Source organism: Sceloporus occidentalis, unplaced genomic scaffold (genome assembly GCF_023333645.1).
Source record: "Sceloporus occidentalis isolate IW3139 unplaced genomic scaffold, rSceOcc1.0.p SCAF_4, whole genome shotgun sequence".
In the NCBI taxonomy this organism is placed as follows: domain Eukaryota; kingdom Metazoa; phylum Chordata; class Lepidosauria; order Squamata; family Phrynosomatidae; genus Sceloporus; species Sceloporus occidentalis.
The window spans coordinates 152,350,466-152,364,553 of NW_028316984.1; the positions used below are offsets into that span (position 1 = coordinate 152,350,466).

At 37.0% G+C, this 14,088-nt stretch overlaps 1 protein-coding gene and 1 long non-coding RNA gene across 6 annotated transcripts in view; one reads left to right on the top strand and one right to left on the bottom strand.

Annotated features, from left to right (window-relative positions):
* LOC149314863 (RNA helicase aquarius) overlaps window positions 1–14,088 on the top strand; it is an 82,386-nt gene that overhangs the window by 62,313 nt on the left and 5,985 nt on the right. For all 4 annotated transcript variants that reach the window (XM_089522024.1, XM_089522025.1, XM_089522027.1 and 1 more), the window contains 6 exons: window positions 231–440; window positions 4,717–4,854; window positions 6,318–6,389; window positions 6,997–7,184; window positions 8,508–8,679; window positions 10,732–10,902. In XM_089522024.1, the coding sequence (XP_089378150.1) occupies window positions 231–440; window positions 4,717–4,854; window positions 6,318–6,389; window positions 6,997–7,184; window positions 8,508–8,679; window positions 10,732–10,902 (951 nt within the window). The remainder of the gene's footprint in view (window positions 1–230; window positions 441–4,716; window positions 4,855–6,317; window positions 6,390–6,996; window positions 7,185–8,507; window positions 8,680–10,731; window positions 10,903–14,088) is intronic.
* LOC149314864 (uncharacterized) overlaps window positions 10,460–14,088 on the bottom strand; it is a 31,255-nt gene continuing 27,626 nt past the window's right edge. For both annotated transcript variants that reach the window (XR_016280979.1, XR_016280980.1), the window contains 2 exons: window positions 13,160–13,241; window positions 10,460–10,792 (listed from right to left, as the gene is read on the bottom strand). This is a non-coding gene — a long non-coding RNA (uncharacterized LOC149314864). The remainder of the gene's footprint in view (window positions 10,793–13,159; window positions 13,242–14,088) is intronic.

The following is a 14,088-nucleotide window of genomic DNA, read 5'->3' on the forward strand; positions in this document are numbered from 1 at the left end:
TGCTCCCATGGGATCACTCCACTTGCAGCCCTGCATCTTGCCTAGGAACCCCTGGCCTTCATAAGTGAAATGGGGGCATTAGAAGGTACTGCAGTGTGTGGGGGGAGGAAAAGCCACCATATTTTTGTAGTGTACAAAAAGCCCTTGATTTCTGGCCACTGTAAATGTAAGATTGCAAATGCCGTAATTCTTTCTTTCTTTCTTTCTTTCTTTCTTTCTTTCTTTTGCAGGTAATGTCTCGTTGGGAAGAGTATATGAGCAAAGTGAAAGTTAAAGGCAGCAAACTGCCTGATGTTGCTGATATCTGCAGCTTCTTTCCTTTTCACCAGTATTTTGCAAATGCCCCTCAGCCAATTTTCAAAGGACGATCTTACACTGAAGACATGGAAATTGCTGAAGGATGTTTTAGACATATCAAGAAGATATTTACTCAACTTGAGGTAAGACTAGCAAAATCAGAACTTATCCATTTTTAATTAGAGGAAAGAAGAAAAACTTCTGATAATGCAAATGGATGATTAACTGCATTCTATACATTTGTAAGATTCTGTACACTGAATTTTGGTAACCAATGAAGAGAAAGTCTGCAGGTGATAAATTTAATGTAAGCTGTGAACTGCCATGGAGTTTCAATTTTCTGAAGAAAAATGTTGGCACAAACAAACCACCTGCATATCTATGTGATATATTAAGAAAAATATTACTAAAAATGTGCATCAGTGTTATTTCAAAATTAAAAAAGATTTATAAAACAAGAAATGCAAATTACTGGAAATGTAGTAATGTTAATGCTGATTTTATACACTTTTGGTGACATTGCTTATATTTACCATCTTTTGGAAGGATGTATTTTTTTAAATATTGTTTTATTGATTTAAAATCACAAATACAAAAATAAAGTAATACATACCAATTCCATTCATCCCTATACACCAAACAATTACAAACAACAAAACAAACACATTAATTACTTCCTTACTTAGAGATATTTCATAGTTGTCTTAGAATCATAGAATTGTAGAGTTGGAAGAGACCACAAGGGCCATCCAGTCCAACCCCTGCCATGCAGGAAATCCCAATCAAAACATCCCCGATAGATGGCCATCCAGCCTCTGCTTAAAGACTTCCAAAGGAGACTCCACCACACTCTAAGTGCAGTACCTTACATTTCTCTGTATTGAATTTCATTTTGCAATTTCTTTTTGTCCATCTGGTATTTAATCAAATTAAATCTTCCTTCTTTACTTTCATAATATAACACCATGCTTCATAACCCATAAAAGATTTCATTATCTCTGGATACACTTTAAATGCACATTAATTCAAATAATTAACATTATCAGCTTAAATTATACTTTAATCAGTATCTAATACCATAATTATATTTTTCCCCACTTCTTTTTTTAAATAGTTTATTATTTCTTCCCAATCTTGTTTAAATTTGTTTGTGCAGTCGGCCCTTCTTATACACGGATTTAAGCATACACGGTTTGAAAATGTTTCAAAAAAGTATAAATTTACCTTGATATTTCATTTTTATTAGGGTCGCCATTTTGCTATGTCATTATACTTAATGGGACTTGAGCATACACGGATTTTGTTATACACGGGGGATCTTGGAACCAAACCCCAGTGTATAACAAGGATCCATTCCTAATCCTTTAGATAATTTGTCCATTTCCAGGAGATCTAAGAGTTTAAAGGACCAATCTTCAATTGATGGAATTTCTTCTTTCTTCCAGTTCCTTGCGTAAATTATTCTTGCGGTTGATAACATATAAAAATTGTTTGACCAACTTTTCTCTCTATGTCTTCATCTAACATATTTAACAGAACAAAATTCGTGGTATCCAATTTCAAATCAATTTTAAAGATTACCTGTATTTTAATTTCAAAATAGATTTGCTTCCAAAATTTTTTCGCTATCTCACATGTCCACCACATGTGGAAAAGTGAACCCTTTTCTTTCCCACACTTCCAACATATGTTTGTATGGTTCTTATACATTTTGCACAGCCTATCGTGTGTTAGATACCACCTAAAATAAATCTTATAGTAGCTTTCTTTCACATTTTGACAAGTATAACCTAATCTCTTCTTCCACGTATATTCCCATTGATCTAAACTAAGAGTGTGACCCACATTCTGTGATCACTTAATCATATTTTCTTTTACCACCTCATCCTGTGTAAAAAACTTTAACAGACATTTATAATCTCTGGACAGTAATGCTTCCTTATTTGACATCAATTCTTTCTCCAATTCAGAGTTGTAAGGATATATTTAAATAAATGTAATATATAACCTGTTGTGTAATTCTGTAATAATTTTCAAAATCATAGCCATGTTAGACTACAACAGAACCAATGGAAAATCATTTGAGGGAGATTTCAGACACACATACACACACACACATTACATTTTCCTTTATAGATTATTCCTCTGCACTCCCAAATTCAAATAATATAATTTAACAGGATGTTGAGTAGAGTTAAAGTTTCTGGTAATTAGTTAGTTGGAACAGAAGGTTTTGTTACAAGTCATATATTGCCTTCAAAAAGTAAACTTTCTAAATTTTATGAAGACTCCATTGCTTTAATATCAACCAATGATTCCCTAATCTCATCTTTCCTGATGGAAATGTGTGAAGAAGTTGCACAATATTTTGTGATGTATAAGTTGGCACAAGAAAGATATTATGTTGATACAAATTTTCTTTTGGTCTTTAATTAATAATCTTTAAAAAATATATGTACAGAAGACATTACTTTTGGGAAGTCCTTTAATAAGATACTGGTATGGTGTTAAGAAATATTTAAATCTGTTTGTGGGGAAAATAAGTTTTATGCATCTATTTTGTCTTACTCTCTTGTCCATATAAATGTGTTCTAGTGTGACCCTTATATTATTTTTAATGTAATTAAAAATGTGTGAGAAAATGTCAGGAGGAAAATAACACCTTTTAAAAGAAGACAATTCGTCATCTTACTTTTTGTGCCTGCAGAACTTTCTCCGTGAGTTAGAGTTCAAAATATAGCTGTTAGTCTGTAGAATCAGTATGTAGAGAGATGTTGTAGCACCTTTGAGACTAACTAAAGAAAGAAGTTGGCAGCGTGAGCTTTCATAGACTTAAGTCTGCTTCCTCAAATGCACCTGAAGAAGTAGACTAATGTTTAGGTGGAATCTCTTTTTCTGTAGCTTGCATCCATTGTTGGATGGATGCAAGCTACAGGAAAAGAGATTCCACCTCAACATTAGGAGGAACTTTCTGACAGTAAGGGCTGTTCGACAGTGGAACACACTCCCTCGGAGAATGGTGGAGTCTCCTTCCTTGGAGGTCTTTAAACAGAGGCTGGATGGCCATCTGTTGGATATGCTTTGATTGAGATTTCCTGCATGGCAGGGGTTGGACTGGATGGCCCTTTTGGTCTCTTCCAACTCTATAATTCTATTATTCTAAGCCTACGAATGCTCATGCTGCCAACTTCTTTCTTTAGTTAGTCTTAAAGATGCTACAAGATCTGCAAATCACAGATTGTATACAGCCGGCCTTCCACATTTGTGACTTTGCCTTTTGCCCATTTGATTATTATTTGTTTTCTCTAGGAATGTCTCTATGTCCTCCAGCCAGTCTCTGCCAGACGTCATGCTGAAGGACCAAGAGATACCTAGTGAGACACTTCTCTAGGCATTTGTAGGTCCTCCAATGTGATTCTGTGGTCAACCTCTGGTGAAAGTTGACCATATCGTTAACTGCACTGGAGGACTAGTGATTCCTAGAGAGGTGTCCTCTCAGTTTAAAAAAGTGGTGTTTTTTTAATTTGCATTTTTTCCACTTTCATGGGAGTCTTGTGTTCCTAACACCAGCGAATGTGAAGGGGCCACTTTTTATTTGTTTATGAAAGATGCTTCCAAATATCCCAAGTGATTCTATATATAAGCAAGTAAAAGGGCTAATGTGTTGGAACCTTGGTGTCAGAACCAGATGAACCCTGCCTTCCAGACACAGTCAATTAGTCTTCAGTGAACAAACAAAAGACATTTATTGCTGGAGCCACAGAGGATAGAAGTTGCTAGTAAGGTGTCTCAGATAGAACTGAGGCTATTGGGGCACAACATTTGAAAATTAATTGCTCTACCTCATCAGCTTGACAGGCTGTGTGTGCACTGTTCCCAGAACAGTATTCTAATGCTGATCCTTCTTTTTTACTTTCTCAAGAAAACTAAATTTTGTTATTTTTCAAGCCAGACTTGGATAAACTTTTGCTGGCTAAGAGCAACCCCCCTACACATTTCTTTGTCTCTTCTCACCATCCTTTGCTCTTACAGACTGTTTTAACCCTTTAGCTAAATATAGCTTTGACCATTTCTTTAACCATTGAACAAACACATATATTGAATGACTTCATACAATCAAACAACATCATCAAACAAATACAAATACATGACAGGATCTTTTAGATTCTGACACTTAGACACAGACAATTTGTGTAACTTTGCTGTTCATTTTGAGGAGTAAGAAACTTTGCACACCAGTATCTGAGTCTGACATCAAGAGAAGTGGGAAACATGGTTGTGAGAGTTCATGGTGGGCATCAGAGCACGCAGAGAGCCCTCTGCAGAACAGCTGTTCTGTTTAGTGGCTGGTTGACAGTTACAGAGCATTGGCATTCTTCACTGGTACACATAAATGCATATGTCTTCTGTTTCTTGTAGGAATTCAGAGCATTTGAACTGCTTCGCAGTGGACTTGACAGATCCAAATACCTACTTGTGAAAGAAGCAAAGATCATTGCAATGACTTGTACACATGCTGCTTTGAAACGCCATGACTTAGTTGAGTTGGGCTTCAAGGTAATATCGCTGTGAACAAAATACTAAGAATTCCCTGTGTTCGTTGGGTGTCATCTGCCACCCAGTATTCTCTGTATTTCACTGTGACTGTTCAGACTAGAATCTGATTAAACATCAACAATGCTCCATACTTTTTGCAGTTCAAATAGTGACGATAACTCCAAAAGAGGTCAATGATAAGTGCTGCCTCCTGGCTTTTGCAATAGTCCCTGTGTCCCCCTGGGGTTTCAGAGGCCCTGTTTTGAGCTGGACTGAGTGGAAGTTGCAGGCCTCCAAGATTTTATTTACTGCTGAAATCTGACATGCATCACTGCTGTAGGATAAGCTTCATTCAAATCAATACAGCAGATGTTCTACTACAGCAGAGAGAACATTGCATCCCTTTATCTGATGGATTCTAGCATCCCTTCACAGCAGGTGGATTTGAACTAATTCTATCCAGAGTATTCCAGGGCCAATACTACATATATCTGTAGCTGGATAGTGCACTCTTACTCTCACCCCCTCCACAAGGTGAGGCAACTGAAAGATGGATCCCCACAATTATATAGGGCAGAACCAAACAATGGAAGCTGAACTGAGCAAGCATAACCCATGTCTCATTCCAGTAGATACAGAAACAGTACAAGCAAGCTGTTAACAGGAAGATTTACTCCCCCAGTCTGTTCCCAGCTTCCTCTATCCTTGAACTTCCAAGTCAAAGTGTAAAGAATCAACAGGCAAGATAAAGAACCAACAGCAAGATAAACCCTTTTGTTAATGTTAGTCAACAGCTGTTAGTATTTGGTCATGATGCACATAAAGTTTCTAGAACCATCTCCCTAGTGGGAGGGACCACAACCTCCACTACAACCCCCTCTGTATATCAAGGAGCAACAGTGACATTCCAGAAACTGTCAGCAAGTGCCATGCATATTATGAAGCAGCATTGCTAGGTTAAGAACACAGGTATAACAAAACATCAAAACAGCAAAGTTTCTTGTGGCATCTTTTAAGATCGACATGTTTATTTTTGCATGGGCGTCCTCACATACATAAGAGAAATAATAAATATGTAATTAGTAATAGTAATATTGCAGTAGCTCTGATGAAATCATAGTTAAGAGAATGTTGGTTATGGGCAATTTAAAAGTGCAGTCTATAAAGAAAATACATGCCATAGGTGTGTGCAGCATTCTGTCAGATATGGGGGAGGATAACTATATTCCGACCAGACACTTGATTTTATTTCAGAAAAGGGAACTTCGTTTATCTATGTCAAAATGAGAACTCTGCTACCCAGAAAACTAAATTTTAAAAGTTTTCCATATGAAAACTATAATGTGCGTAGTAATTACTAAAACCGTTTACATATAATTAAGTAATTACTCTCCCAAATAAAATATCCCCTCATTAAAACACACATACACATACTGCATGCAACTTCTGTTCTTAGGCTAATTTATTTCTTTTTGGTTTCCTAGTATGATAATATCTTAATGGAAGAGGCTGCTCAGATACTGGAGATCGAAACATTTATACCACTTCTCTTGCAGGTGAGAACACTAGTACCATTTCAATGTATGGTCCGTGTGGAGCAAAACTGCTTTCCAGTTACATATCTTTATGTCCTGTTTACATATTTATATGAACAGATTTATGAATCTACTATATCAGAAAGTAAGAATTTAGGTTTAAAATGCATCTGTTTTTTATCATCTGGGATTAAAATAAGAAATCTACGTCAGTTTTACATGTGAGTCATTTTACAAAGAGGAAGAGATCACATTCCTAGCTGAACCATATTATTGTAGATACAGAGTGGGGATTATGCTTCCCTCAAGATGTTGGACTGCAACTCCCAGCAGCCTTAGCCTGCATAGGAAGTAGTAGGAATGCTGGGAGTTGCAGTTAAACATCTGGAGGTCTAGGAGGCTGTAGTTTAAAATGTTAAAAGGAATCTATTCTTACTATCATGTCTCTATTTCTTAGTTTAAAATACAGATAGTTGAAATCAACAATTATTCTACCTATGACTTTGTACTTTTTAAATGTAGCTAAAAATTAGAACTTTGAAATAATGCAGTTGATTAGTTCAGTCTTTTTTTACAAAAAGTTATGCTTCTAGCACCTTAATTTTAGAATCTTGCTTTCATTCAACAGAATCCACAGGATGGGTTCAGCCGATTGAAACGGTGGATCATGATTGGGGACCACCATCAGTTGCCTCCAGTTATTAAAAACATGGCTTTTCAGAAATATTCCAACATGGAGCAGTCTCTTTTTACGCGATTTGTTCGCGTAGGAGTGCCAACCGTTGACCTAGATGCTCAGGGTAGAGCTAGAGCAAGGTAAGGTAAAAGCAGGGTATTAAGAATAAATCTCTGTTACAGATGAAGTTCTTAATGAAGGCGCAAAAATTCATACCAATACTAAAGCCTGTCTTATTTGGAATTATTTTTCCTCAGCCCTGAGATGAAGGTCATGTATTGTCACTTCTTGTTTTAGATGCTGCTTTTGCCCTTTCAGATTGTAAGCATTCCATAGTCTTATTTTTCGTACTGTTGTATATTACAGTGGTTTTCCAATACACTTAGGAATGTTTGTAAAGTTGTGATCATTGAACTAAATTAAGAAAGCAAATAAGCCTTTTTCCATGCTTTGTTACTGATGAACATTTTTTGTGGATCCTGCTTAGTGCTTAATGGTGATTCGCAAAGGGATCAGCAGGCACAACTTGAACTTAACAAGTGTTTTGTTGGTGAATAGTAAATAGCAGTTTGAGTCTTTGAAGCAGCCAGAAACATGGAAAGGAATTTTGTGCTATTCCACTCAGATGCCAATATACCATTTTGCATGTTCCACCATGTGTCAGTATCTTCTGCTGTACATTTTAGTCTTAGCTGCTGTTCCATTCTCCTCCAAGCTACTGTCACATGCCATTTGAAGTACTTGCTTATATCTTCCTTCTTATGCAGTCCCCTTGTCTCTCCCTCCACTTTCCATATTCACATCCAACAATTTGCCAGTCTGGCTCTCATCTGTCCTCTACTTGTTGTTGCATCTCATTTCTTCTACATGTATTCTGTAACATCCTAGAGCTAGTTTCATTAATTACCTTCTCAATGAGGATTAGAGGCACCCACTCCCCTCTTAAAAACTATGCCCCACTGTTGTACAGTGACACAGTAACTTAATATGGATGTGATTCAACCTCCCCTGGTTATCTTAAGGGTTCTAATGTATCTCCAGCTGTCTAGATCTTAGAGTTGTGGCAGTGGTTAGATGTGTCTTTTACCATATACTTTGGTAAAGAAGAATCTTACTTTATCTTCACTCTCATTCAAATCAACTGTAATTTGGATCTTCACAATTTTAGGAATAACCTATGTGTATTGTGCATGGGGCAACTTGTGGAATGTATTTGGAGAGTCAGATGGAACAGAAACTAGATTAAACTCTTCAAGATGAGCAGATTGTTGGACTTTGAGGGCAATTACCAAGAGGACAATGATTTTGTTATTGCTAATCCTCTCCCTAGATGTAGTCCTATATTGTTGGTTTATAAAACAGTGTTCTGTTCTTGTACAATATGATTGTTCTGTTATAATGTATTTGACCAGATATTGACCTGAGAGCTGAATGTATCAATAACTTTTTCCCCCCCATAAAAGCTTGTGTAATCTCTACAATTGGCGTTACAAGAACCTGGGGAATTTGCCACATGTACAACTCTTGCCTGAATTCAGAACAGCAAATGCTGGTTTCTTGTATGACTTCCAGCTTATAAATGTAGAAGATTTTCATGGTGTAGGAGAATCTGAACCAAATCCTTATTTCTACCAGGTAAGAGAAATAATTAATTTTAGTTTGTGTATTGATATTTATGTATGCATATGTATTTTTACACTCCACCTTTCTCCCAGCATGGCATTAAAGGCAGTTTACAATGCTTTAAAAGCACAATACAATTTTAAAACGCTGTACAAAAGTTAAAATCTAATTAAATTAAATTGTTATTTAAAAAACACAAGCAAAAAACTGCATTTAAAATGGTTTTACACCTCCCATTAAAAGCTCTAACTGCCACAAAATACTAAAGGTAAGTGCCTCCTCCTTAAATAGAAAGGTATTTAGCTGTCAGTGGAAAGGGTGAGGGCCAATCCCTGGCAACAAGACTTTTACAACATAGGAGCAGACACCAAGAATGCTCTCTCCCATGTTTTCACAAAACATGCTTGCCATGATGGTGGGATCAAGGGAAAGCCTTCCCTTGTGGACCTTAGAGCATGAGTGGTTATAGAGACAGGTGGTTTTTCAGATGGTGTGGATCCAAGCTGTGTGGGTCTTCAGAGCCAGCACTTTTAAATCTTTCTGGAAATAGATCAGCAGCCATTGGAGTTGGTTCAGCAAAGAGGTTGTATACTTTCTCTAACTTACCCCAGTCAGCAACTTGGCTGCAGCATTTTGGACCTACTGAAACGTTCAAAGAGTTTCCAAAGACAGCCCCACATACATTGTGTTACAGTAATCCAAAGAGGATGTAATGAGGTATGTGCTTTTCCAGAGTATCAACTGTGAAACAAGAATGTCATGCATATTAATGATCTTATGCCACTAAATTAATTAAAACTGAAAAAGCATTAAGGAACTGAACTTTTGCCCAACAGGCATATACATGTCCTCATGTATCTCACTGTTCAGGGAAAAAACCTATTGTAGGTAGTCAGGATTTTTTCAGTAGAGCCAGCATGGCACAGTCGTTTGAGTGTTGGACTATAACTCTGGAGACCAGGGTTCGATTCCCTGCTCAGCCATGAAATCCATTGGGTGACCTTGGGCAAGTCACATGCTCAGCCTCAAGAGAAGGCAATGGCAAACATCCTCTGGACGAATCTTGCAAAGAAAATCCAATGAAAGCTTCATCTTAGTGACCCGTAAAGTAAAAAAATGACTTGAGGGCACACAAGAAGTGCCTGGCTGGAAGTAAGAATGTTACTTTCTAGAGATGCTCTACAATCTAAATGCTGTAAAGGGGCCAGATCCCATCTGATCTTAGAAGCTAAGCAGGGTCAGCCCTCCAATGGATACCAGGTACTAGAGGAAGGAACTGGCAAAACCACCTTTGAGTATTCCTTGTTTAAGAAAACCCTAGAAATTCTTGAGGTTGCCTGACAAGTGACTTGAAGACACACACACACACACACACTATGCTGTAGACAACTACAGTCTGCCCTCCATTTTCATGAGGAATCCATTCCGAACCTCCTCCCCCCTGCAAAAATAGAATTTTTCACACATTCAAGCTCCATAGGCCTGTGAGTGGCTGCGGGTGCTCCCCCCCCCCCCATTTTAATCCCCTCCATTTACTTCTTGTGAGTGAGAGTCGCAGATATGAAATCCACGCAAACAGGGGGACAACTGTATACTTCTTTTGGACTGTTCTGACAATAAAATCTGAAGTAATTTTCTCAGGCTCTTTTAAGGGGGAGATCATTGGTTTTAAGCAAATGTTTGAATCAGGGTACTTACCACTTATTATTTTTTGTACTGTGAGCCGAAAGATTGTTCCTTAAACTGCTTTTAAGGAGCTAATTAAACTACAGAGGAGGTGGTGTATGTGGCCACTCATTTATATTAAACAAAGAGACAAATTATACTAGTGCATTGAGGTAAAAGTAAATGAGAATACCCAGGTTTCAGGAGTATTTTAATTTTATGTTTTCAGATTAGTGAAACCTGTTTTGAAATTGCGTTGAGTGGGTGGAGGGCAGAGAAAGCAAGGCAGGCTGCTCATTTCATTCTTGCGTTCTTGTGGTTTTTTCTCCAGAATGGTAATGCAAATTTCCTTTGATCAGATGTTTAAAACAAATGTATCCTTGATTTGAAACTTTTCAGAATCTTGGTGAGGCAGAATATGTTGTTGCGCTCTTCATGTACATGTGCCTGCTGGGTTACCCTGCAGAGAAGATAAGCATCTTGACAACATATAATGGACAGAAACACCTGATTCGGGATATTATTAACCAGCGTTGTGGGAATAACCCACTGATTGGAAGACCAAACAAGGTAATATTCCAGATACTAGTAAATGACTTTTTATATTTCAAAAGAAATTTTGAATATGCTATCTAGTGTTTACTAGTCAAGTTTGTTTCTAGTGTTTACTAGAAAAAGTCTGTACTTTGATTGTATTTACTGATTCTTATAGATTTGACATCACTGTCTTGATTGCAGAATGGAAGTCATTCATTCTTTTTCTTGGTTAATGGTGAGCGTAAAAAGTAAATTAGGCTTTGAGATCCTAACTGATGAATTGTAGGCAATAATATAGAAAGTTACACATCAGATTAAAAATGCAAATATGCTTTGGATTTACTAGTTCACAAAAGGGATAATTCAGCATTTTGAAGGATTTTAAAAAATTGATCAAAAGTTTTCTAAAAAGCCCCCAAGGAGTATATAAGTTACAGTGGTTTACATTTTCTAATTAGTTTTTTTCCACTTTTTGCCCAGAGGCAAAAAGCAACAACAGTTAAGATTAGAAAAATTATAACCATGGGGAGTTGCATTTCAGGAATCAAATTATTGTACCAGTAAGAAGATTATACACTGCTTACATATACAATAGATTTAAAAAAAAATACTGACATTAAATTTGAACTAAGCAAAGTAGTAACAGAGTTGAATTTTTTCTTTCTTTTTAGATTCAGAACAACTATATCATTAAGGCTCCATCTTATTATTTATTCTTACTCATACTTCATCATTTTCATAGTATAAATATATGCATGTTTAATTTTTTTGAGGCAAATATATACAGAAACCATCACTCTGAAATATGCCCACCCTATTTATAAACATGTATTAATAAATTTCAGTTATAGTACTTGCTTGTTCTCATAACCCCAGTTGTGCAGACATGATATTTTTTATAAAGTGAGTGCTTGTTATTCACCGGGGTTTACATCCGGGACCCCCCCCCCCCTCATGGATTCCAAAATCAGTAGATGCTCAAGTCCCGTGATGTACAATGGGATAGTGAAATGGTGTCCCTTATATAAAATAGCATGTGGTCTTCCTCTATTTCTACTGCCTTTTACCTTTCTTAGCATTGTTGTCTTTTCTAATGAGTCATGCCTTCTAATGAGGTGGCCAAAGTATGACATCTTGGCTTCCAGGGAGAGTCTAGATTTGATCTATTCTAGGGCTCATTTGCTTGTCTTTTCCACAGGACTCTTCTTCAGTACCACATCTCAAATGAGTTGATTTTTTTTTTTTTGGTCTGCTTTCTTCACTGTCCAGCTCTCACATCCTATGTAGTGATGGGGAATACAATGGTAATTGTTCCAGGTCTATCATGTTTTTCGCTAGTAGTATGGTGTTCTCTGCATATCTCTGATTGTTGATGTTCCTTCCTCCTATCTTTACTCCTCCTCCTTCTAAATTTATACCTGCTCTTCATATGGTATTTTCTGTGTACGAGTTGAATAAGTAGGATAATAATATGCAGTGTTGCCTGACCCCCTTGCCAATTGGAAACCATTCTGTTTCTCCATATTCTATTCTAACAGTGGCTTCTTGTCCTAAGTACAGGTTTCTCATCGAGATTATCAAATGTAATGGCACTTGCATGTATTTTTGAAAGCATTCCATAGCTTTTTGTGGTCTATGCAGACAAAGGCTTTACTATAGTCTATAAAGGTAGAATGGAAGGCTTTCAAAAACTTTCAAGAGTGCCATGAGGAGGAGGAGTAAAGATAGGAAGGAACATCAACAACCTGAGATATGCAGAGGACACCATACTACTAGCGAGAAATACCATAGACCTGGAACAATTACTAAAGAAGGTCAAGGAAGAAAGTGCAAAAGCAGGCTTGCTCCTGAACATAAAGAAAACAAAAGTAATAACCATGGATGATCTACATAAAAATCTAGACAATGAGGAAATCGAAATAGTTAAAAAAATTCCCAGTGGTTAAATGCCTGTATTGCAGCCACTCACTCAAAACCATAAGGTTCAATACCAGCAAAAGGGCTCAAGCTTGACTCAGGCTTGCATCCTTCTGAGGTCGCTAAAATGAGTACCCAGATTGTTGGGGGCAATCAGCTTACAGTTGTAAACCGCTTAGACACTGTTAGTTCAGTATGAAGCGGTATATAAATGAAGCTGTTTGTTTGTTTGTTTGTATTGGTTCTAATAACAGTGAAATATTTTATGATGCAGTCCTGTGGCCTGTGAGAGGATGTTTTAAGACCTATGGAATAATTTAGACCATCTTTTCATTAACACACATAATAGTCTATCCATGGAAGTAATACCTACAGAATGGTGGAACTTCTCTGTCATTGGGGGTGAAAATAGAGCAGTGGAGAATCCAAAGCCAACTCGTTTCCCCAACACATTTCTGAAAAGAAAAGAAAAAAAAAATGCCAACCCAGCCTTAAGAGTCAATGAAGTAAAAATATTCCTATTGCATATAATGGGAAGGAAAACAAATGTCTGCCATCACCCTTCCCAGCCATAATCCCAACCCACACATACTGGCAGATTTAAGAAGATCCTCCATCCCCTTAAGACCATTGTGCCCATAGTCTAGGACATAGATACTACTGCCAAACATCCTAAATACTTTTACTCCAGTACTGGACCTCTTACCCTTTCCCGTCACCACTCCCTTCTCCTTCTGTGTCATGTCTTTTTAGATTGTAAGCCTGAGGGCAGGGAACCGTCTAACTAAAAAAATTGCATGTACAGCGCTGTGTAAATTTACAGCGCTTCATAAATAAAGGTTAATAATAAATAATAATAATAGGAAAGAGAGGTGTAGCAGTTTAGTTTAGATTAAAGCAGCAGTTGTAAGTCAAAAGATAGTCTCATTGAAATACATATATTTTGAGATCATATTTGAAATCTTTAAATCTTTCACTGAAAGCAATAATCCTTTTAGTCTGAGGTATACCAAAAGGCTTACAGGGTTGTAATTGGCATCTGGTTGTTCCTCTTTAAATTCTTCAACAGCCACTTTCTAAATGCCCCATTTTCCAAATCTGAAGACAAAGCTTTTATGGGAGGGGATGGGCAGTCATTGAACTTCTGCTTTTCATCTGGAGTTATTTGGTTTGCAACCTTCGTGTGCCTGATTTATATTTTAATTAAGATTTCCACTGCTGTCTAGCTGTGTTTGTAGTGAAAGTCATCTTTAGTATCTTTGGGGGATGTTACTTTAGTTCTAAAAAGTGCAGGGTACTTTT